The 21,957-nt window shown below is 37.4% G+C and overlaps 5 protein-coding genes across 5 annotated transcripts in view; 3 read left to right on the top strand and 2 right to left on the bottom strand.

Moving 5' to 3' along the window:
- Nucleotides 1–21,957, top strand: part of LOC136246481 (uncharacterized) — a 126,444-nt gene that overhangs the window by 69,716 nt on the left and 34,771 nt on the right. The gene's annotated exons all lie outside the window — the stretch shown is intronic.
- LOC136246369 (fibrinogen C domain-containing protein 1-like) lies at nucleotides 1,407–2,129 on the bottom strand. The gene has a single exon (XM_066037761.1). The coding sequence runs from the start codon at nucleotides 2,127–2,129 to the stop codon at nucleotides 1,407–1,409; it is 723 nt and encodes a 240-aa protein (XP_065893833.1).
- LOC136246368 (fibrinogen C domain-containing protein 1-like) lies at nucleotides 13,323–13,909 on the top strand. The gene is made up of 2 exons (XM_066037760.1): nucleotides 13,323–13,365; nucleotides 13,470–13,909. The coding sequence occupies exons 1-2, from the start codon at nucleotides 13,323–13,325 to the stop codon at nucleotides 13,907–13,909; spliced, it is 483 nt and encodes a 160-aa protein (XP_065893832.1).
- On the bottom strand, nucleotides 14,554–18,098 carry LOC136246479 (uncharacterized). The gene is made up of 2 exons (XM_066037957.1): nucleotides 17,796–18,098; nucleotides 14,554–17,495 (listed from the first exon to the last, which is right to left on the bottom strand). The coding sequence occupies exons 1-2, from the start codon at nucleotides 18,078–18,080 to the stop codon at nucleotides 14,742–14,744; spliced, it is 3,039 nt and encodes a 1,012-aa protein (XP_065894029.1). The 5' UTR covers nucleotides 18,081–18,098; the 3' UTR covers nucleotides 14,554–14,741.
- Nucleotides 20,875–21,786, top strand: LOC136242627 (fibrinogen C domain-containing protein 1-like). Its single transcript, XM_066034074.1, has one exon. The coding sequence runs from the start codon at nucleotides 20,901–20,903 to the stop codon at nucleotides 21,666–21,668; it is 768 nt and encodes a 255-aa protein (XP_065890146.1). The 5' UTR covers nucleotides 20,875–20,900; the 3' UTR covers nucleotides 21,669–21,786.

Genomic DNA, 21,957 nt, shown 5'->3' with positions numbered 1-21,957 from the left:
GATTATGAAGACGGATTTGGTAGTTTGACTGTAGAATTTTGGTATGACCTGCGTGCTATCTATTTCCTTATCAATCTCCTGTGATGATGATCTGAATTGTGATGATATCCTGTCTTGTGGTAATACTGACAGTCAACCTTACGTCATACGCATTCATCCTCAACATGACTGTTTAGATATAATTGTCGTTGTAAACTCTTTCCATGATCATTTGTCGATGAACATGTCATCTCTTCAAATTGAAAATCATGTCCATTCATTTCCAAGGTGATGTATGATGTCATTCACCTCACCCTGCCACTCACACCTGATTGCATAAAGAGCAGTTTACAGTTTTCCTGATGATTGTGACTGGACAGGACACACCAATCCCCTTCTTTCTCGTGATTACATTACCCTGTTTGAAACACATACTTCCTGTGGTGCCTATGCTTCGAGTGAAACAGATTCATAATTCTTTGGATCTGTGAAAGAGTATATATAGGTTGACAAATCATAACTCCTCACATGTTAACCTATCACTCATTAAGATAACACATAGAAATGGGCTCAAGTTGGGAGTGTAAAGTGATTGAATTTCATGGTGGCATAGCTTAGCTATTTATTAATTAATTTTATTAATTAATTTTTTTGTTAAAAGACTAATTTTATTAAAGGAAATGTACTCCCCACAAGCACACACTGTAAAATTTGAACACTGTGGCAAGTAGAGAATGACTCATTTACTCCTTTATTTTTCACCACCACTGTTGGAATGGGTGATGCTGCCACTCAGTTTTATAAGAGATTGATCAACCTCTTGAGTTGGTTTTTCTTTTGGAGAGGTGAAGGAATGGGTGAGATGTAAATTAAACTTTCCTTTGTTGAGATCTGCAGTTTTGTGTATTTGTTGTGCCTGGTCTAGTTTGCATTGTCCATGCAGTTGCCGAGGCACCAACTGCTGTACAGGTCACAGAGGCTCTTTTTTCTTTCCAACAATTTGCTTATTTTTCACCTATTATACTTCATATTTTCCTCAGCAATAATCTTTGTTAATTGACCATTCCTAAGTGCTATATAAAATTTTACTTTAAAGTGATTGTTCTGTTGGAGTATTGCAATCTGCACTTGCTCTTACCTAGACTGGATTTTATTCACATCAAAGAAGTACCATTTTCTTTAACATAGCTTACACAAGAATTTTGTAATCAACCCATAGAGTTTTGTGATGCAGAAGATATGAGGATATATCATATAGCTGTTTTTTGTTTTTTAAATGATACATTTAACTATCTACATACTGTAAAGCCTATAGTTACAACATAATAATTATGTTATCAAAAAGGTGCCCAATTGAATAAGATTCATGATAATTATATCTAATTAATATATAATCAGTCAAATAACACATATCATCACTGATGAAATTAAATGATGCAGTCTTTTGGTCTGATTTTGATTTCTATGAATGGTAGAGGATACCACTGGCCATTGAGGTATATTGTATATTTGTTGTTGTATGGATGGTTGAGACGTATGCCGGAGCAGGTATTGTACCACCATCCTCCAGAGTTACCATCACTATTTTGTGCAGCACAATTCTTGCTTGACTGATCATTGTCTCTGTCTCTTGTTGTGAATTTCATGCCATTCAGTGACCAGGCATAATGTTTTTCAATGATATAAAATGGATCATTAGTAACGCCATCAAATCCGGATATATTTAATGGATACTGTTCAGTGGCTGGTCCTACTCTAAAGTTACTGTACGATAGATAACCTTTTGTTCCATTAGTAAATGTATAGTCAATACGTAGCTCCCACTGGCCTTGGTTAGTGAGGCAATGGATAGCACGTAAACCAAACCAAAATTCTCCACTCAGACTACCAAATCCATCTTCATATTCCATCCAATTCCTGCTAAAATCAACAATTCCTTGTTTTCTTCTCTGGATAACCAGCCATCCTCCTCCAACTGTTTCTGCATCACAGTATCCTTCGGCTATCTGTTTACACTCTCCACAAAAATTTGTAATGACATATATACGAGATTGCGAAGGTGACAGTGAGAACATAAAGATGTCACCCTTAACTTCACAACAACTTCCATTAACAGATGCTATAATAGGACAGCTATAAACAGCCACCATTCCTAATTGTAGTAGAACTGCTACAATCATCATCATCAGCATCAAAAGTTGGAGTATTCCAATTACCAAGAAAATCTTTCTTGATCCTTCATAACAACTGATGTTCAAGTCATACCTGATCACTCTTTTTATACTACCTGTTTGGGTAATCGAGTCTGGTTTGTAAGTGCTTACTCAGTAGGTGAATAGAAATGTACAGTTTTTGTTGTGCAAATTTATAAAATGTTGTTTTAGCACAATTTACAGCTAGTGCATGTTGCATCAACAGGCTTGTCATGCTTATGGTTGTGTGCGTGATAAAGATTTTTTTTAATTCACCAATTTAAATGTGACTGTTTTTTCCACAGGTTTATATGTTGGAGAACATTAATAATTAAACCACATTATAAATGTGCAAAAACTGCACTGTTAAGTTGCTGATTTATTAGCTATGCTTGAAGTGTGCTAACATGATGTGTGCAACTTCAAAAAACACCACTATGCATAATCCTCTCTCATTATATGTACAGAACATTTCTACAGTGTTATATTGTTTGTTTTTTTTTAAATCTATGTTAAAAGTGTCTGTGTATCTGAGAACAAGAATCTTGACATCGAATCTATATTAATCTTCCTAGCCAGATGGTGACTTGATATTAACAGAACTAGCGCTCTGTGTAAGAACACATTGAGCAACACAGCCTGAGGTTCTGAATTTCCAATGTATGGTTAAATAATGCTAGCATGATTTATACTGACCTTAAGGGTTGCTTATTAAACTGACATCCTTTTAGGGACCTGTAGGAAGGTTGCCAGTTTATATTTATGATTTATTTCTTTATACAGTATGAACTACAAGATTTAGCTGTAGCTAGCTTGATGTAGAAGTGTTGTGATCAGCATATAATAGCCTAATGAGCATAATTGTTTCCTCCTTGAAAAGATAAGGAAACAAGGTTTCCGGTTAGAGCATTTATGGGGCTGCAGCAATAACAAAAAAATCTTAATGCAAATCTGTGAAAGAGCATTCATTATGCATGATTGCTGAGTGAGACTTGTGTGATGTGATATCTTTACAATTTTTTTCTAGATCTACACACTTATGTCATTACCACACTTGTGATCATAATGAACGAATACATTCTTAAGCATTGAAGTGTGTATCACGAAACCACCTAACTTCAAAGGCAACATAAAAACCTTACTAGTAGAATAAAATATTTGAATTTTAATGATCAAAGAAAAAGTAGTGAATAAAGGAAATAGCTAGAGGTGGTGAAAAAAGTTGAAGTGCTACTTCTAAAAACCAGGCACTATACAGCTAGCTATAGCCTCAACAATGTATAAATTACACACTATGATTATTTGTAATGATATATTGTACTGTATAAAAAATAATTATATCAATAATAGATGTAATTGGTGAATTATTCTATTTCTCTAATTACGTTCCTATGTTTTTATCAAGACACGACTAAGCTAAAGTAGTAGCTAAGCAAAAGTGGGAAGAAAAGGAACCAGTGGTATTTTCCCAATGAAAGGAGGCAGGCCATTGTTGCCACTGGACAGCTACATTAAACAGTATTTTTAAAGCCTTTGAGATAAAGGCAGTGTGGTGAATACAGTTCTAGTTTTGGCTTGCGCAAAAGGCTGTGCTACCAAACATGACAGCAACTTGCTAACCACCAATGGAGATTATATCACTATTACTAATGAAATTCGTGCTACATAGAATGGGTTTTGGCAATAATAGAGTAACACCTGAAGCATTTGATGAGCTCAAGCCACAATTTTCAAAATGTTGTGAAAATACTTTATAGTTTAGTTATAAACTGGGATCAAACAGGGATTCAATACATTCATGACATTTCATTGACAATCGAGAATGAAGGTGCTAAGCAAGTTGAAAATATGAGGCTAAAAAGTAAATAACAAATTACTGCTGTGTTTGCAGTGTCAAATAGTTATTTTCTGCCTCCACAGATAATTTATCAAACTGCTGCTTACTAGAAACCAAGTTAATATTACCCTTGCTTTATTTAAGTGCTGATGTAAGACAATCAATGTTTGTAAATTGATTTTGTAAGAGTTTCTAAGCTAAAGTAGCATGTTTATCATTTAGCTGATGGGCAAATATAAGTAAAAGTCATTCTATTTGCTTCAAAAAGTTGAACACAGCACCTCTTCAACCACACAATTATATCTGCATCCACCACGTTGTTGTCTGGTTCAATAGCTATGCATTGGTTTCCTTTCAATGCAACCCTTGGCTTTGTGGTCTGTTCAGCAGGCTCCTTAAGATCACTATTGATCTTCCTTTGCACAGTTCACTTGTCAATAATGACAATTGAGATTATGGCGTTTAATGCACAGTTGTTCACTAGACATAATAATAATGACTTCCCCACAACCAGATGTAGAAACAGTAATGTAAGCATTACCATTATATGATAACTGATGCGTCATGTTACTATTGATAGATTTGTTGATGTTGTCATAATGATGAGTCAGTGTAATTACTTAGTCATGTGTTATAAAAGTTGGTAATGTAACTTGTGAATCAGCAATTTGTGGTATACGAGAGTTGCAACATGTGGAGTAATGTAAACATGTCAGCAGTGATGTGTGATGAGTCATATAATGGATTTGTCAATACTGTATGTACAGTACTTTGAATCCACAGCAGAATCAGGATATTGTGAGTTTCATGTTTACTATTTCTCATTATGTTACAACTCTTAACGCTGTACATGTTCCAAAGCTATGAATTCAAAGAACAATAGTACCTTACTGTAAGTGATATCTAATCAAAAACAGCCAAGCTGTAAAAAAAGGTACGGCCCCCAAAAAGGCCATGGTGAAAAAAGATGTGAAATCCAAAGTGGCGGCCAAGAAATGGCTGTGATGGTAGGTTAATGGTTACATTTTAATAACAACAATCCAGGTGAATTTGGTGCCAAGACCAAGCGGCACAAAATTCACCTGAATTGTCGTTATTAAAATGTAACCATTAACCTACCATCACAGCCATTTCTTGGCCGCCACCTTGGATTTCACATCTTTTTTCACCATGGCCTTTTTGGGGGCCGCACCTTTTTTTACAGCATGGCTGTTTTTGATTAGATATCACTTCTTTTTGTATTTGTATACTGCAAAGCCGGCCTATGGCTGGCTTTGGGGCTTTTTTAACCCATGTGTTTTTTTCTTTACTACAGGAAGAAGAAAAGAACTTAAAGAAGAATTTTAGTACTTCAATTATTTTTTTGATTTTATTAGTAATTATACAAATTATATACATATATTTATTACATGCCCATTATGCCCCACAGGATATTTTTTTGCAGCTGATCTCTGTACTGGGTGACTTGAAATGTAGCTGAACTATATACAGGATGGTTTCTTTGTAGCTGAACTCTCTACAAGGTAACCTCTTCTAGCTGGTCTCTCTACAGGGTATTTTGTTTCTAGCTGAACTCTCTACAGGTGATTTGTTTGCAGCTAAACTCTCTACATGATGGTGTCTTTGTAGCCGAACTCTCTACATGATGGTTTCTTTGTAGCTGAACTCGCTATAAGGTGACTTCGTCTAGCTGAACTCTCTACAGGGTGATTTTTTTGTAGCTGAACTCTCTGCAGGGTGATTTGTTTGCAGCTGAACTGTCTACATGATGGTTTCTTTGTAGCTGAACTCTCTACAAGGTGACTTCGTCCAGCTGATCTCTCTACAGGGTGATTTGTTTCTAGCTGAACTCTCTACAGGTGATTTGTTTGCAGCTAAACTCTCTACATGGTGGTTTCTTTGTAGCTGAACTCCCTACATGATGGTTTCTTTGTAGCTGAACTCTCTACAAGGTAACTTCTTCTCTACAGGGTGATTTGTTGTAGTTGAATTCTGTACAAGGTGGTTTGTATGAGGCTGAACTCTCTACATGGCGGTTTCATTGTAGCTGAATTCTCTATAGAGTGATTTTTGTTTGCAGCTGAACTCTCTATATGATGGTTTCTTTGTAAGTGAACACTCTACAAGGTGACTTCTTCTAGCTGATCTTTCTACAGGGTGAATTGTTGTAGCTGAACTATCTACAAGGTAACTTCTTCTAGCTGATCTCTATACAGGGTGATTTGTTTGTAGTTGAATTCTGTACAGGTGGTTTCTTTGTAGCTGAACTCTGTACATGATGGTTTCTTTGTAGCTGAACTCTTTACAAGGTGACTTCTTCTAGCTGAACTCTCTACGGGTAATTTCTTTGTAGCTGAACTCTCTATATGATGGTTTCTTTGTTGCTGATAGGGACCCGCCGATTATGCTGGCATAATTATGAGCATAATAGGTGTCTGAAAGCATTGAGCATAATGCTAGCATAATAGGTAGAATATTTGTGTAATAGTATGAATTCTTGCTTATCAAAATAGCTATCACAGAAAGATCGATATACTCTAATAGAACAGTCAGTAACTCTAATAGAACAATCACATGGCTGACTGTTCTATTAGAGTATATCGGTCTTTTCTGTGATATGCATTTTGACAAGTAAGTTTGTGCTTCAGCCACTTATTATTTATCCATAAATTGGAAATTATTAGCAGAGCATGAGAACTGAGGCATAAATAATTGGGCGTAATTTGAGCATAATGGGTAAGTATTGAGCATAAATTTAAGCATAATAGGTAAATTTTTGAGCAGTGCAGCATAGCAAATAGGTAAAATTATGAGCATAATCGGCGGGTCCCTAGTTGATGAACTCTCTACAAGGTGAATTCTTCTACCTGATCTCTCTACAGGGTAATTTGTTTGTAACTGAACTCTGTACAAGTGCGTTTTTGTGGGTGATCTCACTGCAGGTTGATTTGTTTGAAGCTGAACTCACTAAAGGGTGATTTTGCTGGTAGCTGAACTCCTTGCATTGTATCTAGTTTCTAGCTGATCTCTCTACAGGGTGATTTGTTTGTAGCTGATCTCTCTACAAGTTGATTTGTGTGTAGCTGATCTCTCTGCAGGTTGATTAATTTGCAGCCGATCTCTCTACAAGGTAATTTGTTTGTAGCTGAACTGTCTATAAAGTAATTTATTTGTAGCTGATCTCTCTGCAGGTTGATTTGTTTTAGCTGAACTCTCTACAGGGTGATTTACTTGTAGCTGAACTCCTTACAATGTGTCTAGTTTCTAGCTGATCTCTCTACAGGGTGATTTGTTTGTAGCTGATCTCTCTACAAGTTGATTTGTGTGTAGCTGATCTTTCTACAGGTTGATTTGTTTGTAGCCGATCTCTCTACAGGGTAATTTGTTTGTAGCTGAACTCTGTACAAGGTGCTTTTTTGTAGGTGATCTCACTGCAGGTTGATTTGTTTGTAGCTGAACTCACTAAAGGGTGATTTGCTTGTAGCTGAACTCCTTACATTGTGTCTAGTTTCTAGCTGATCTCTCTACAGGGTGATTTGTTTGTAGCTGAATTCTCTATAAGGTGATTTGTTTGCAGCTGAACTCTCTACATGGTGGTTTCTTTGTTGCTGAACTGTCTACAGGGTGTTTTGCTTGTAACTGAACTCCCTGCAGGGTGATTTGTTTCTAGCCTATCTCTCTACAGGTTGATTTGTGTGTAACTGATCTCTCTACAAGCTGATTGGTTTGTAGCTGATAACTCTGCAGGTTGATTTGTTTCTAGATGATCTCTCTACAGGTTGATTTGTTGTTGCTGATCGCTCTAAAGGTTCATTTGTTTGTAGCTGAACTCTCTGCAAAATGTTTTGTTTCTAGTTGATCTCTCTACAAGGTGATTTTTTGTAGCTGACCTCTCTTCAGGGTGATTTGTTTCTAGCTGATATCTCTACAGGGTGATTTTTTGTAGCTGACCTCTCTTCAGGGTGATTTGTTTCTAGCTGATCGCTCTACAGGTTGGTTTGTTTGTAGCTGAACTCTCTACACAGTGATTTGCTTGTAGCTGAACTCCTTACATTGTGTCTAGTTTCTAGCTGATCTCTCTACAGGGTGATTTGTTTGTAGCTGATCTCTCTACAAGTGTGTAGCTGATCTCTCTGCAGGTTGATTTGTTTGTAGCCGATCTCTCTACAAGGTAATTTGTTTGTAGCTGAACTGTCTAAAAGGTGATTTGTTTGTAGCTGATCTCTCTGCAGGTTGATTTGTTTTAGCTGAACTCTCTACAGGGTGATTTATTTGTAGCTGAACTCCTTACATTGTGTGTAGTTTCTAGCTGATCTCTCTACAGGGTGATTTGTTTGTAGCTGATCTTTCTACAAGTTGATTTGTTTGCAGCTGATCTCTCTGCAGGTTGATTTGTTTGTAGCCGATCTCTCTATAGGGTAATTTGTTTGTAGCTGAACTCTCTATAAGGTGATTTGTTTGTAGTTGATCTCTCTGCAGGTTGATTTGTTTTAGCTGAACTCTCTACAGGCTGATTTGTTTGTAGCCGATCTCTCTACAGGGTAATTTGTTTGTAGCTGAACTCTCTGCATTGCAAGTTGATTTGTGTGTAGCTGATCTCTCTGCAGGTTGATTTGTTTGTAGCCGATCTGTCTACAGGGTGATTTTTTTGTAGCTGACCTCTCTTCAGGGTGATTTGTTTCTAGCTGATCTCTCTACAGGGTAATTTTTTTGTAGCTGACCTCTCTTCAGGCTGATTTGTTTCTAGCTGATTGCTCTACAGGTTGATTTGTTTGTAGATGAACTCTCTACAGGGTAATTTGCTTGTAGCTGAACTCCTTACTTTGTGTCTAGTTTGTAGCTGTTCTCTCTGCAGGGTGATTTGTTTGTAGCCGATCTCTCTACAAGGTAATTTGTTTGTAGCTGAACTATCTATAAGGTGATTTGTACGTAGCTGATCTCTCTGCAGATTGTTTTGTTTTAGCTGAACTCTCTACAGGGTGATTTGTTTCTAGCTTATCTCTCTACAGGTTGATTTGTTTGTTGCTGAACTCTCTGCAAAGTGTTTTGTTTGTAGTTGATTTCTCTACAAGGTGATTTTTTGTAGCTGACCTCTCTTCAGGGTAATTTGTTTCTAGCTGATCGCTCTACAGGTTGGTTTGTTTGTAGCTGAACTCTCTACAGGGTGATTTGCTTGTAGCTGAACTCCTTACATTGTGTCTAGTTTCTAGCTGATCTCTCTACAGGGTGATTTGTTTGTAGCTGATCTCTCTACAAGTTGAATTGTGTGTAGCTGATCTCTCTGCAGGTTGATTTGTTTTAGCCGAACTCTCTACAGGGTGATTTGTTTGCAGCTGAACTCCTTACATTGTGTGTAGTTTCTAGCTGATCTCCCTACAGGGTGATTTGTTTGTAGCTGATCTCTTTACAAGTTGATTTGTGTGTAGCTGATCTCTCTGCAGGTTGATTTGTTTGTAGCCGATCTCTCTACAAGGTAATTTGTTTGTAGCTGAACTATCTATAAGGTGATTTGTTTGTAGCTGATCTCTCTGCAGGTTGATTTGTTTTAGCCGAACTCTCTACAGGGTGATTTGTTTGCAGCTGAACTCCTTACATTGTGTGTAGTTTCTAGCTGATCTCCCTACAGGGTGATTTGTTTGTAGCTGATCTCTCTACAAGTTGATTTGTGTGTAGCTGATCTCTCTGCAGGTTGATTTCTTTGTAGCCGATCTCTCTACATGTAATCTGTTTGTAGCTGAACTCTCTATAAGGTGATTTGTCTGTAACTGATCTCTCTGCAGGTAGATTTGTTTTAGCTGAACTCTCTACAGGGTGATTGCTTGTAGCTGAACTCCTTACATTGTGTCTAGTTTCTAACTGATGTCTCTACAGTGTGATTTTTTGTAGCTGAACTCTCTACAGGGTGATTTGTTTCTAGCTTATCTCTCTACAGGTAGATTTGTGTTGATTTGTTCATTGCTGATCGCTCTAAAGGTTGATTTGTTGCAGCTGAACACCCTGCAAAGTGTTTTGTTTGTAGCTGATCACTCTAAAGGGGGTAATTTGTTTGTAGCTGAACTCTCTCCAAAGTGACTTGTGTGTAGCTGAATTCTGTGTAACTGAATTCTCTAGAGAGTGACTTAATTGTAGCTGAATTCTCTACACAGTGCATGACTTGTTTATAGCTGAACTTTCTTCAGTGTGACTTGTAATGTTCTGAATCTCTATAGTGATATATTTGCTTAACTCTCCACATGGTGACTGTCTTCTTGCTGAACTGTCTATAAGATTAACTGTTTGCAGCTGAACTCCCTACAGAATAACTTGTGATGTAATAAAATTCTATAATGGAATAAATAAATTAGCCGAATGCTCTATTAGGGTGACTGTTCTATTAGAGTATCTCGATCTCGCATTTGCTACACGGAGTTGGCTTTCGAATCATAACTCAGTGGTTTGTAATCCGATTCTTCTGTACTACTGCAAGGACTTTCAATGAAGATTATTCCAGCTATACACCGATTTTCAGCGCATTGCTCTAAGTGGTTTGCCTAGTAGGCGTAAAAACTAATACTTTTTTATTCATAAAAATCGATCGCGTAATTGTGACACAGGTTGGGTTTTGTGTCATATCTCCGTGGTCTTTATCTCGATTCTTTTCAAACTACCAAAAGGCACTCCTACGATGGTTACTCCATCTACATAGCAATTTTCAACTCATTCCATGAAGCGGTTTACCCTGTAGGCGTGACAACAAATCGATCTTGTTTTACGCGAATAATCGGTCATAACTCCTGAACCATTCATCGGATTTGTACCAAACTTGATGCTAGGATTCGCCTTTGGACTCCCTTTCTTTGTGCCAACTTTCAAGGCGATCGGAGTACGCGTTTGCTTGTTACAGCAATTTTTGCAAGTGTGCGAAAAGACGAAGAAGAAGAAAAAAAAACGAAGAAAAAAATCGAAACCTTGGCAGCTCGTATCTCGGAAATGGCTGGAGCGATTTCCTTCAAATTTGGAACGTAGACTCCCGTGGCTGGCGGGCAACTGTGTAGCAAATTTGGTTCCAATCAGATAAGTGATCACCGAGATACAAAGGTGTGAAAATGACGTTTTCGTTCTTCCTGTCAATATACTCACGGTGTGGCGCGCCGGCTTCTTGGGCCGCACGACACACTACCGTGTGTCTTGATTTATACAATTTTGCAAAATGCTCAATAACAAAACTATGAACCCAGCAATTATGATGCATAGGCTGTTTTTACTGAGTCTAGATATTGCATGGAATATATTTATGAAGCACAACGGTATACTTTGGTGACACCTACTCTACCTATGATGGTAAACAGTTAAACTAATGCCAAATATATTCAACCTTGCTCCTGTTCAAGTGTTTTATTCTGGAAGCTTCAAAGACTTTACCATAAATGATAATTATAACACTTATGATGCTAGTGACGTTGGTGGCTCATGAGTGTATAATTGTTACATCTCTTGATCGAAGTTGCTGTAAAGCTGAAAACAACTTCAAATTTACTACATCACCAACCCGATCTCATGTATACAACATTACAAATTTCTGTGGTAACTGTGGTCATGTTGCTGAAGGATACTGTGATGCCTACACTGCTGGCTGGTCATTCAGATGAGGCAAGATGGAAATAAGAACTTTTAAATTAGGAGGAAATGGAAAGACTATATGAGAATGGATATGGTAGCCTGACTGGAGAATATTGATATGGATTGAGTGGAGTGCGATCCATGGACAATGGGAACTATATATTGATAATACTGAAGTTTATTAATGGAACAAAAGGTTATCTATCACACAGTAACTGGGACCAGCCACTGAACAGTATCCATAACCATATCAGGATTTGATGGAGTTGCTGATGATCCATTTGAAAAAGATTTCAACCTATGACAGAGATAATGATTCATGGGATAGCAGGGGCATCATCAGAGTAAAAGTGAAAGTGGTAAAGCTCAGTCCGGGGGCATGCCCCCAGGAAATTAATTGCACATTTAGAGATGCCATTTGAAGGGACTCTTTGGGCTGTAGTACTGTGTGCAACTGTTCAATGGAGACTGACCAAAAAGCACCTCTGTAATACTGTTTAACTCCTAACCTTATCATTTGAGTCTATTACTAAACAGTAAGGAGTGTTTCCAAAGTAGTTACAAGAGAAACAAAGCAAAAGCTAGTATAACGGTAATTATTTTAGAGGCACTTAATACCGATAAAGTTGGCATGAAGTTGTTCTGAGTGAAAGACACATTAGATAACTGTTGATAACTAACACTTACAGATCAGATCATTATAGACTCGGGTAGTAATTTGATTCAATATTGGCAGTAGCGGTCTGAGACAAGTAATAAGTCATTCACTGTCTTGTACAGCAGGATAAGGCATGCTTGCTTTCTACCCTCTTAAAGAGATGGTTAGTTTAGTTCATTTTAAATTTCTGTAATAATCCTCAATGGTATGTATTATGCTCTGTCATTTGTGTAAATGAAGATTAAGCCATCATTTATGATGTGTCATGTTACTATTTTTAGATTATAGTAATGATGATTCATAATGATAGCATATTGTTACTTAGTCATGTGTTATACATGTTGGTGACCTGACAAGTGAAATCAGAAATGTGTGGTATATGTTGTAGGTATTATGTGTTGTAATTTTAAATATGTTGGGTAAAGTAAACATGTCAGCTATAGTTTGTGCATGATGAGTCAAACTGATGAATCATTTTAAGTTCTGTTGAAGCTGCACACATTATGGTTGACATGAATATGATTATGTTTCCACTTACCCCATTATCCTACAACTCATATCTCTGTGCTGTACAAAACTTCAACTGTTACATACCGTACTGTAAGTGAAAATAAATTCTGTAACATTAAATTTAAATATGTGTCTGATAATAAGGCTAAGATTTAGTGCTATTCATGCTCAACTGGTTTTGTGTCTTCATATTGTAGCTAAATTGTGCCAGTGTAATAAACACATCCCTATATAACTGATGCATTCTGTTTGTATAGAACACCGTTACTGAGTTAAGATATTGCATCGAAGATACGAAGTACTATAGTCAAAGAATAGCAATATTTGCGACATTGTATCTACTTACAGTCAATGGTGAAACTATTCAAAAGCACAGTCTATAATAGTAATACAAGAACGTTATATTATTCATAGGTCTGGATGAATTCCAAGTATAGACTCGGTTTGTAACATTCAGGAAGCTTTAAAGTCTTCACATAGCAAAGAGTTTAAACAAGAGCACCATGGATGCTATCATGATGATTGCAACATTATGCTGCTAGTGATGATGGTGGCTCGTGGTTGTCCAATTGTTACATCTCTTGATGGAAGTTGTTGTAACGTTGGAAAGGACTTCAAATTTAATAAACATCAGCACAGTCTCGTGTATGCAACATTACAAATTTCTGTGGTAACTGTGATCATGTTGCTGAAGGATACTGTGATGCCTATACTGCTGGAGGAGGATGGCTGTTCATTCAGAAAAGGCAAGATGGAAGTGAGAACTTTAGGAGGAAATGGGAAGACTATAAAAATGGATTTGGTAGCCTGACTGGCGAATTTTGGTATGGATTGAGTGCAATCCACTGTCTTACAAACCAAGGACAGTGGGAACTACATATCGATTATACATTTACCAATGGACCAAAAGGTTATCTGTCATACAGTAACTGTAGTGTAGGACCAGCCACTGAACAGTATCCATTAACTATATCAGGATTTGATGGAGTTACTGATGATCCATTTGAAAAAGATTCCCTGAATGGTGCAAGTTTTCAACCTATGACAGAGATAATGATTCATGGGATTACAGCTGTGCTATGCGCCATGACTATGGAGGATGGTGGTTTAGAGCTTGTTCTGCAATTAGTTTAAACAGTCAGTACAAAAGTATATGTATATGTAATAGGATGGATGGCTGTGGTATTCGGGATTAATAGTGCGAGCATTGTAAACAGGAAGGAGTAAAATAGTGCGAGGCGAAGCCGAGCAATATTTCCTTTCTGTTTACAATGCGAGAACTATTAATCCCGAATACCACAGCCATTCGTCCTATTGCAAATTAATCCGACAACCATAGCAACTGTTACTAGGCAACAGAAATTCAAAAATAACCACTGCAAAAGACCAATCACACTTAGCAACCGTTGCCTGGCAACCGTTGCTATGGTCTCAAAATGACTTTTACCTTAGCAACGGTTACCTAGCAACCGTTGCTAAGCAACCGTATTGTGTCATACCTTGGGGACATCTATCACTATGGTAACAATAGTTGTCGAATCGGACATTTACTTCTAATATAAACACACCACACTATTTTAGCCAATCAAATTAGTATTATAGATTTTTGTCATGGGACCTTGACAAACAAGTGTAATACTAATTCTATTGGCTAATCGCTTGACGTATTTCAATATAATACGTCAAGCTGCTATTGAGAGTATTATACAGTAAGGGGTCATCCATAGTTTTCAGCATTTTCACAAGAGTACAGAGAGTACTCTTTTCCATAACCCCCTCCCCCCCACCTAAAAGCGTACTATTAAAAATGTTGATATCGATCATGAATTGTTGTATGTATGTCACATATGAAATTGTTTTTATAAAAAGAATTATTGTTGCTGCTTTTACACTGTAGGAAATGCAGACAGATCAATCATACAAGAAGTTATTTACATGTGTGAATTTGTGTGACAGTCTATTATACTTATTTTTTTTTAGGTCTTCCCCTTCCCAGTTTGTGATTCTTCTCAGTCTGGTGTTTCTGAAGCTGGTATCTGGTGGGATAAATTTCACCACAAACAGGACATTTTATCTCAACTTTGGACTTCTTTGACTGTGAAGTAGATTCTGATTCCTCTCGTGACCTAGTTCCACTGTGTATCAGACGTGTGTGGTGCTCCTTGTCTGCTTCACTGGTAAAAACATAACGGCATCGCATACAGCTTTCATTGGTCCCATCCTTGAGATGTTCATCGGGATTGCTGAATGACAAAGAAGACTTGAGCTGGTCAAAAGTCATGTAATGTTCAGGATTTTTTGAATCCTTTGTGATAGGAGGAAAAGACCATTTTTCCCCTAAAGGCAACTTCATCAAATTGATAGCACGAACCATATTTTTGCTGCAATCACATGATCTATCATTACATACTCCTTTGCGAAAGCAAACAAAACCTCGTCGTCTGTCCATGTGCTTGATGTAATATTTCCATTCATCCAACAATTCTTCTTTCTGTTTGCAAGCTTTAATAGATTTGTTACTACTCTTTAGCATTTCTTTTACCAGATCAAAATCTTTGTACTCAGTGGAATAAGCCTCTGTTACACCTTTTGAAGTAACATGAAATCCATCATGTGTCTTACCATCCCAATAGCTGTTAAGATCTGACAGAGCCTTTTCAAAGACAAGCTTTTCCTTCTCTTCCTTTTCTGTTGGTGAAATAGTTTGATAGGCTGGTGGAACACTTTCACCCTCTGCACACGCAGACAAAGAAACACCTGCCAACCATCTGGAGCAAGGTGCCCACAGATGCTCAATGGGGTTATATCTGGATAGACCTGGAGCATGGCAGACACTGAACAACATATCATAATTGTTCTCCTTCCAAAATCTGCCTAGAAAAAACTGTGTAAGATTGGACTTGGGTGACCAATCACAACCACCATCACAAAGCAATGCTAACACTGGCCTATTCAATTCTGGATTAGCCATCAATAAGTCTGCCAGATCTCCAAGATGATCAACAATTGTCGTGGAACGACTCTTCACACACCTGTTATACACCCACAGTGGCCCTGTAGAGGGAGTGTCTATGACTGTTCTTCCTATTTTGTCTGTCGTGGTTTTCCTATCAAATCCTTTAGACTTTAACAACAAGAAGCCATCTGGCTCAATCAAATATCCAGGCACAGGAAAATCATGATCACAATAATGTGGCATGTCATCATTGGGAAAGAAAGTTCTGATTTGGTGGTATCTGGAAACTGCTTGACCTCCTATGTGAATTTTGGCTTTGCTGTCACAAGAAAAAATGATAGCTTCATCAGGAAACTCAGCACACATCTGACGAATCACAGATGCCATTGCAAAGTACTCATGTGCATTTGTACTGGCTTTGCTAATGTCACAACACTTGACACCCACTCGCACATCCAAGCAGTCCTTGTGCCGTGAAGCTTCAATTGAACTTTCTTTTGCTGGTTTTAGGAGATTGTATATCTTTGATCGGGAGATTTTAGTCAGGCCCTCTACATTTTTTAATACGTGCTCACGGATGTCATTCAGACCGACACCACACGTAGTTGAAGTGGCAGAACGTCTTCTCATGTGGGCTGCAAATCCATGTAATTTGATGAAGTCCAACATTACAGTGAGCAACTGCGGAAACTTTGTCTGCAGTGGTATTGGGCCTGGTTGTCTGTAGAACATGATTCCTTCATTTCTTTCTGCTATGGGGTATGATTGATCATTAGAGTCTGTGTCTGATTCATCAGGTTTATCCAGAGACATCATTTCATGAACCATGCTAGGGTGAAATATCATTTCACAGTAATCTATAAGCACATAGTGCCCCTTCTCAACACCAACAAGTGGAAAATGGTCGATCAGCTGATATATAATTTCCCTGACCCTCTCTTTTCCAGAATAATCAATATCATAAACTTGGCAAACAATCCAGTCAGGAATGCAAGCTATCCCATCCTTATGGCATCTATCTTTGATGACAGGAAACAATTTCAACTGCTCAGCATTCAAGGGAAACAAGGCTCCCTTATTCGAAAACTCTAATTCATCAAGGTTAGCAATAGCTACATCCCAAGTCAGGCCAATGCTGTTATTTGACAGAAACACAAACTGCTTCCCCCCTGTCATCTTGTTAAATTTCCTCTGCTTTTGTGCTCTTATGCATGATTGTAAATTAGGTATGATATCTTCAATTGCATGTTTTGCATCGAAGAACACAGGCAATAGCATCGTCATTTTTGACAGCTTAGCTTGGCATGACTGAAGCTGCAAGGTTAAGTTTGTAGCCACCACTCTCATCCCAGCTAATTCCACCAGCCCTGTCTTCAAACTCTGTATTGATTTTTCTACATTGTTGTGCTTGACAGATACTGATGAGTTCTTTTTAATGAAGGACTGGTGACCTTTCCATACTGTTGAAAGTTCGAAATATTCATTAACAGAAATGGCAACATCAGCTAGCACCTTCATGAATTCATTGTGAGTTGTCACATCTTCTGTCAACAGATCACAAGCTGATATATTCAAATTTGTGCACATCACAGAAATGGCTATCCGTTGGCTGTCTTCAATATGATGCATCAAATTATCATCAGTACTACAGCTTGCAACACCTGTACTAACTTGCTGAGTTACAACACTTTGTACATTGTCATGAGCTTCAGCACCACTACTGACATCTTCTACTGCTGCAGTTTCTTCATTCACTGTGCTTGTCTGCAAAGAAAACAAGTTATAGGTAACTATTGTTCAATACATTGTGCAAGTCACCTATTTGTAAACACTACTTCTATAGATTAAACCGGCTACCTGGCAAGCTACAATCCCGCATGTATGAAATAGTGCTAAACCTATCAATCTAGCCATTTAGTACTGTACAGCTACATGCTTTCATTACAGTGTAAGCAGTTTTTACTAAAAGTGATCCTGGCTGTTACCCAACAAGGCCTAGTCATAGCTACCTGTATACTTAATGCACAGCTAGCTGTGGTTTTATAGCCTGTTTATATATTGTACCTTGAAAAACGAATCAATACACCTTGTCCTGTTCCGCTTCAAGTGTTGCGCAGCTTTTTTCAGTGCTGCCACATAGTGTTCTTCGCTGTCAAAAGCTCGCTCCTTCCACTCCACTTGCGCGCCCTTCACCGCATCTGCCCTCTTCATCTTCGTATCGTTCGTCACAACAACGGCGTTCACGAAATGCTGGTATTGATTAGTTGGTGACTTGTGTACACTATCTGGATGCCTAGCAAGTTCCAGAAGAAACTGCTCTGACTCGCGCTGCAACTCCCGTTCCGCCATCTTGATACTGAAAATGAATACGCATGCTAAATTATTTAGAATTATTTTTATATAGCGCTACTAATATCAACATTATTAAAAAGCGTACGTGTTGAATTTACCCCCTCCCCCCCAGCGTACGCTCTGTACGCTTGCGAAAATGCTGAAAATTATGGATGACCCCTAACACATTCAATTGTTGGATTAATGCAATAATCCTCAATGGTGTGTGGCATTCTCTGCCATTTGTGCAAATGAAGATCAAGCCAAAGAATTGCATCATTTAATTCCATCAATGATGAGATGTGTGATTTTCATTGACTGTTTACTGAGTAGCAACAATAAAATTCTTGTACAAATGACTTTAACAATAAGGCTAAGATTATATGCATAATGTCATTATATACTACACATACATGTATTATTTTGTTGTTCTGGATAGAGTATAGTTATATTCATATGTACTCATGATCAGTTGTTTACAATTCCTTGTACATATAATCATTATTCTTTATGGCCCGAAGAGCGTGTTGCTGGGTATCAAATCTCCACTGGGTCAGGGATTATTTTTCTGCATTCTTCATGTTTTAGTTACACTCTATTCAAAGGCTTTAAGCCTTCTCACTCCCTAGGGGGAATAGCACTCACAGACAATAGTATGTATAATATAATATGATAAACTGTAATGCGTACATAATAATGATTGCTAACAGTGAGGAGTAAGCCTTTATAATGCTTCATGCTAGCTACACAAATGCATTCATTTAAGTACTACCAATAAAATAATATTGCATGTATGTACAGCCATTATTAATTGTAGGGTAACATACTATCTGAGTTTTACATGTGGAGTAAAGTAAACATGTCAGCAGTGAGTCATATTCTGTGTAGAAGAAGTCAGTGGCGATTCTAACCTGACCTACAGGGGTGCCAAGTAGGGAAAAGCATGACTATTGTTGTGTGGCTGTAATATAAAGTATAATTTCAGGGGGGACCTGGGGGTTGCTACAGGATTTTTGTAATTTGGAGGCTTGAAAACAGCCTAAAATTTATGCTAAAAACATGAAAAATGCTAAAAATTACAACGCCAATCTGTACTGCAACTTTTCCCCAAGATTTTTAAAAAGTTATTTTTCAGCAGGGGGGCCATGACCCCCCCCTGAACCCCCTTAGTATCGCCTATGGAAGGAGTAGTTCTCATATTCAAGTCCACCATTTTCTTTTCTATTATCCATTCATTAATGCATCATATGCTTATACATTTCATGACATTTTTACATGGAATTCATTAACCACTTCCGTGTTGTTTGCTACCCAATAACCCAAATTCTTCTTGTACACATGTATAGCCTATTCACATTGAAAAATAAAACTTGTATCAGTGCCAAGATTACATACAGTAGCTACTGAAATAATCACAATTTTTCATTACTATATGCAAGTTAACAAATAAATTGGAAATATTTATAGTGTACGTAGCTACATGATGTATTATAATAGTTTATGACACACAGGAGGAACTAGTGGAGGGGATAATATCACTTGTTAAACTGTATTAATAAAAAAACTCTTGTTATAAGTTATACAAGTGTGTATAACATTAAGGTGTTTATCAAGCTATTAATCTGCATCAAAAGATTCTAAACTACTGATTCTATGACACTGTAGCTGCAGTGGTAGTACCTGTTGCACAATTGCAATAAAATAATTACATAGTATACGTAATGATGTGCATCAAGCAAATTGTTATGGGGGGAGGGACTAAGTGGGCTGTAACCTCCCCCCCCCCCCCCCTTCCTTTATAAGTTAGTACTTGATCAATAAACCCTAGTATATATAATAAGGTTGTGTTGATGTCAAACAATTATACAGTAGCTATGATACGTATTCTTGTGATCTTTCTTGTGATAGTATAACCTACTAGTGAATGAAATTATGGTACACTGTAGAATTAGAATGATTTGTTCGTGAGTGAGTTGTCATAAATTTTAAACTACATTTGCCACTTGGTTACTAGAGTTATGGATATAATATATGTTTACCAAATGGGGAATGTAAACAGTACATGTTATCATTACCATATATGATAACTGATGGGTCATGTTACTATTATTAGATATGTTGATGTTATAGACATGAGTCAGTAGTGATTATGACAGTATATTGTTACTTAGTTATCTGTTATTTGTGGTATGTGTTGTCAAAAACTATTGACCATGTTAGCAGTGACTTGTGATGAGTTTTGGACATCTAAAAATAGATTATTGCATGCTGTGTTAGTATTATATAACACAAATTATCGTGGAGGAAGTATTTCACAGTTTGTAGGATGGTAAAGATGCCTGACTGTTCTTATACTTGGAGATGGGTTTATATATATATATATATACATCAAAAACACTATATTCTACGTATACACAGCAATTGATAGCTTTTCTCTAATGCAAGTATTGAACAATATCTTGATCTTAGTCATGCAATTATTTATATTGCCTAATATTATTGTAACAAATCCAACCTTAAAGTTCCAAAATGCTAACCTTTAAGGTTCTTTTCTGTGTACAGTCTATTGAAATAACATGTAGTCACATTGAGCTGACAACACGTTATTTTTTTTTTGAGTTATAACCTGATAATTCATAAAAAAGTGGACAAGCTATACGACTGCTTATTGCAGATACTGGACACGATAATTTTTTGACATACTAAGAAAGAAGCCATGCCAAAAAGAGGATTGTGAATATAATTATAAGCATACTGTGGTGGTATAAAAGCAGTTATCAGGTGTATGAAACATCACTGCAAAGTGTTATGATCACAGGGTGAAGTGGCTAGTTTACAATGGCTTCTAAAAATATGATTGCTGTTGTTGTGATAATCACTTCTCTAGTGGTCATGGCAGTTGATGGATGTCCTGTTGCTCCTTTTGTTAACGAAAGTTGCTGTGAAATCAAAGGAAATGGATTCAAGTTTTCTACCTCCCTCAAGTCACATGTTTATAACATTACAAACTTTTGTGGAGATTGTGAACTGATAGCTGAAGGATACTGTGATGCTGTCACTGATGGAGGAGGATGGCTGGTTATTCAGAGAAGACAAGATGGAAGTGTTAACTTTAACAGAGACTGGGTAGATTATGAAGATGGATTTGGCAGCCTGACTGGAGAATTTTGGTATGGTCTACGTGCAATTCATTGCCTTACCAATCGAGGACAGTGGGAGTTACGTATTGACTATACATTTACTAATGGAACAAAAGGTTATCTATCATACAGTAACTTTAGAGTAGGACCAGCCACTGAACAGTATCCATTAACCATATCAGGGTTTGATGGAGTTACAACTGATCCATTTTATATTAATCCATCTAATGCATATGACTCACTCGACGGTATGAAATTCACCACAAGGGATAGGGACAATGATCACCATCATGACAACTGTGCAGTAGATGATGTTGGCAATACCGGTGGATGGTGGTACAATAAATGCTCCATTATCAAACTGAACCTCGAGTACAACAATACCTATGCAGTAGATCTAAATAAAAAGTGGCATGCTCTACCATTTACAGAAATGAAAATTAGATCAAAGGACTGCATTAATTAACTTCAACAGAGATGATGTGTAATTTGACTAATAATCATGTTGTTATTATTTAATCTGTTTCTCCAGTCTTTACTGCACCTGTATTATACATATACTTGTGCAGTACATCTCAATAATATCTGAAAATCAGTTTTGACATTGTGTTAGTGTTTTATATGTTGCACTATACGTGAAAACTAATACGTTTTACGATTGTGTCTAGAGCTCCGGCAGCCGGAGGTGGTTTGCCAATGCTACAGCTCCGTCAGTTCATCACGTGCCATAGATATTAAGCGGGGCGCCGTATCAG

This window comes from Dysidea avara, chromosome 2, assembly GCF_963678975.1.
Source record: "Dysidea avara chromosome 2, odDysAvar1.4, whole genome shotgun sequence".
Classification (NCBI taxonomy): Eukaryota; Metazoa; Porifera; class Demospongiae; order Dictyoceratida; family Dysideidae; genus Dysidea; species Dysidea avara.
The sequence above is the reverse complement of the archived record's forward strand: the minus strand, read 5'-3'. Positions and strand labels throughout refer to the sequence as shown.

Coding starts and splice junctions, on each gene's coding strand:
- LOC136246369 (XM_066037761.1), bottom strand. CDS start 2,129: ATGGTGGCTGTTTATAGCTGTCCTATTATAGCATCTGTTAATGGAAGT.
- LOC136246368 (XM_066037760.1), top strand. CDS start 13,323: ATGGTGGCTCGTGGTTGTCCAATTGTTACATCTCTTGATGGAA. Junction 13,366..13,469: donor TGTTACATCTCTTGATGGAA/GTTGTTGTAACG, acceptor ATGTTGCTGAAG/GATACTGTGATGCCTATACT.
- LOC136246479 (XM_066037957.1), bottom strand. CDS start 18,080: ATGGCGGAACGGGAGTTGCAGCGCGAGTCAGAGCAGTTTCTTCTGGAA. Junction 17,496..17,795: donor GTATTGATTCGTTTTTCAAG/GTACAATATATA, acceptor TTTTCTTTGCAG/ACAAGCACAGTGAATGAAGA.
- LOC136242627 (XM_066034074.1), top strand. CDS start 20,901: ATGGCTTCTAAAAATATGATTGCTGTTGTTGTGATAATCACTTCTCTA.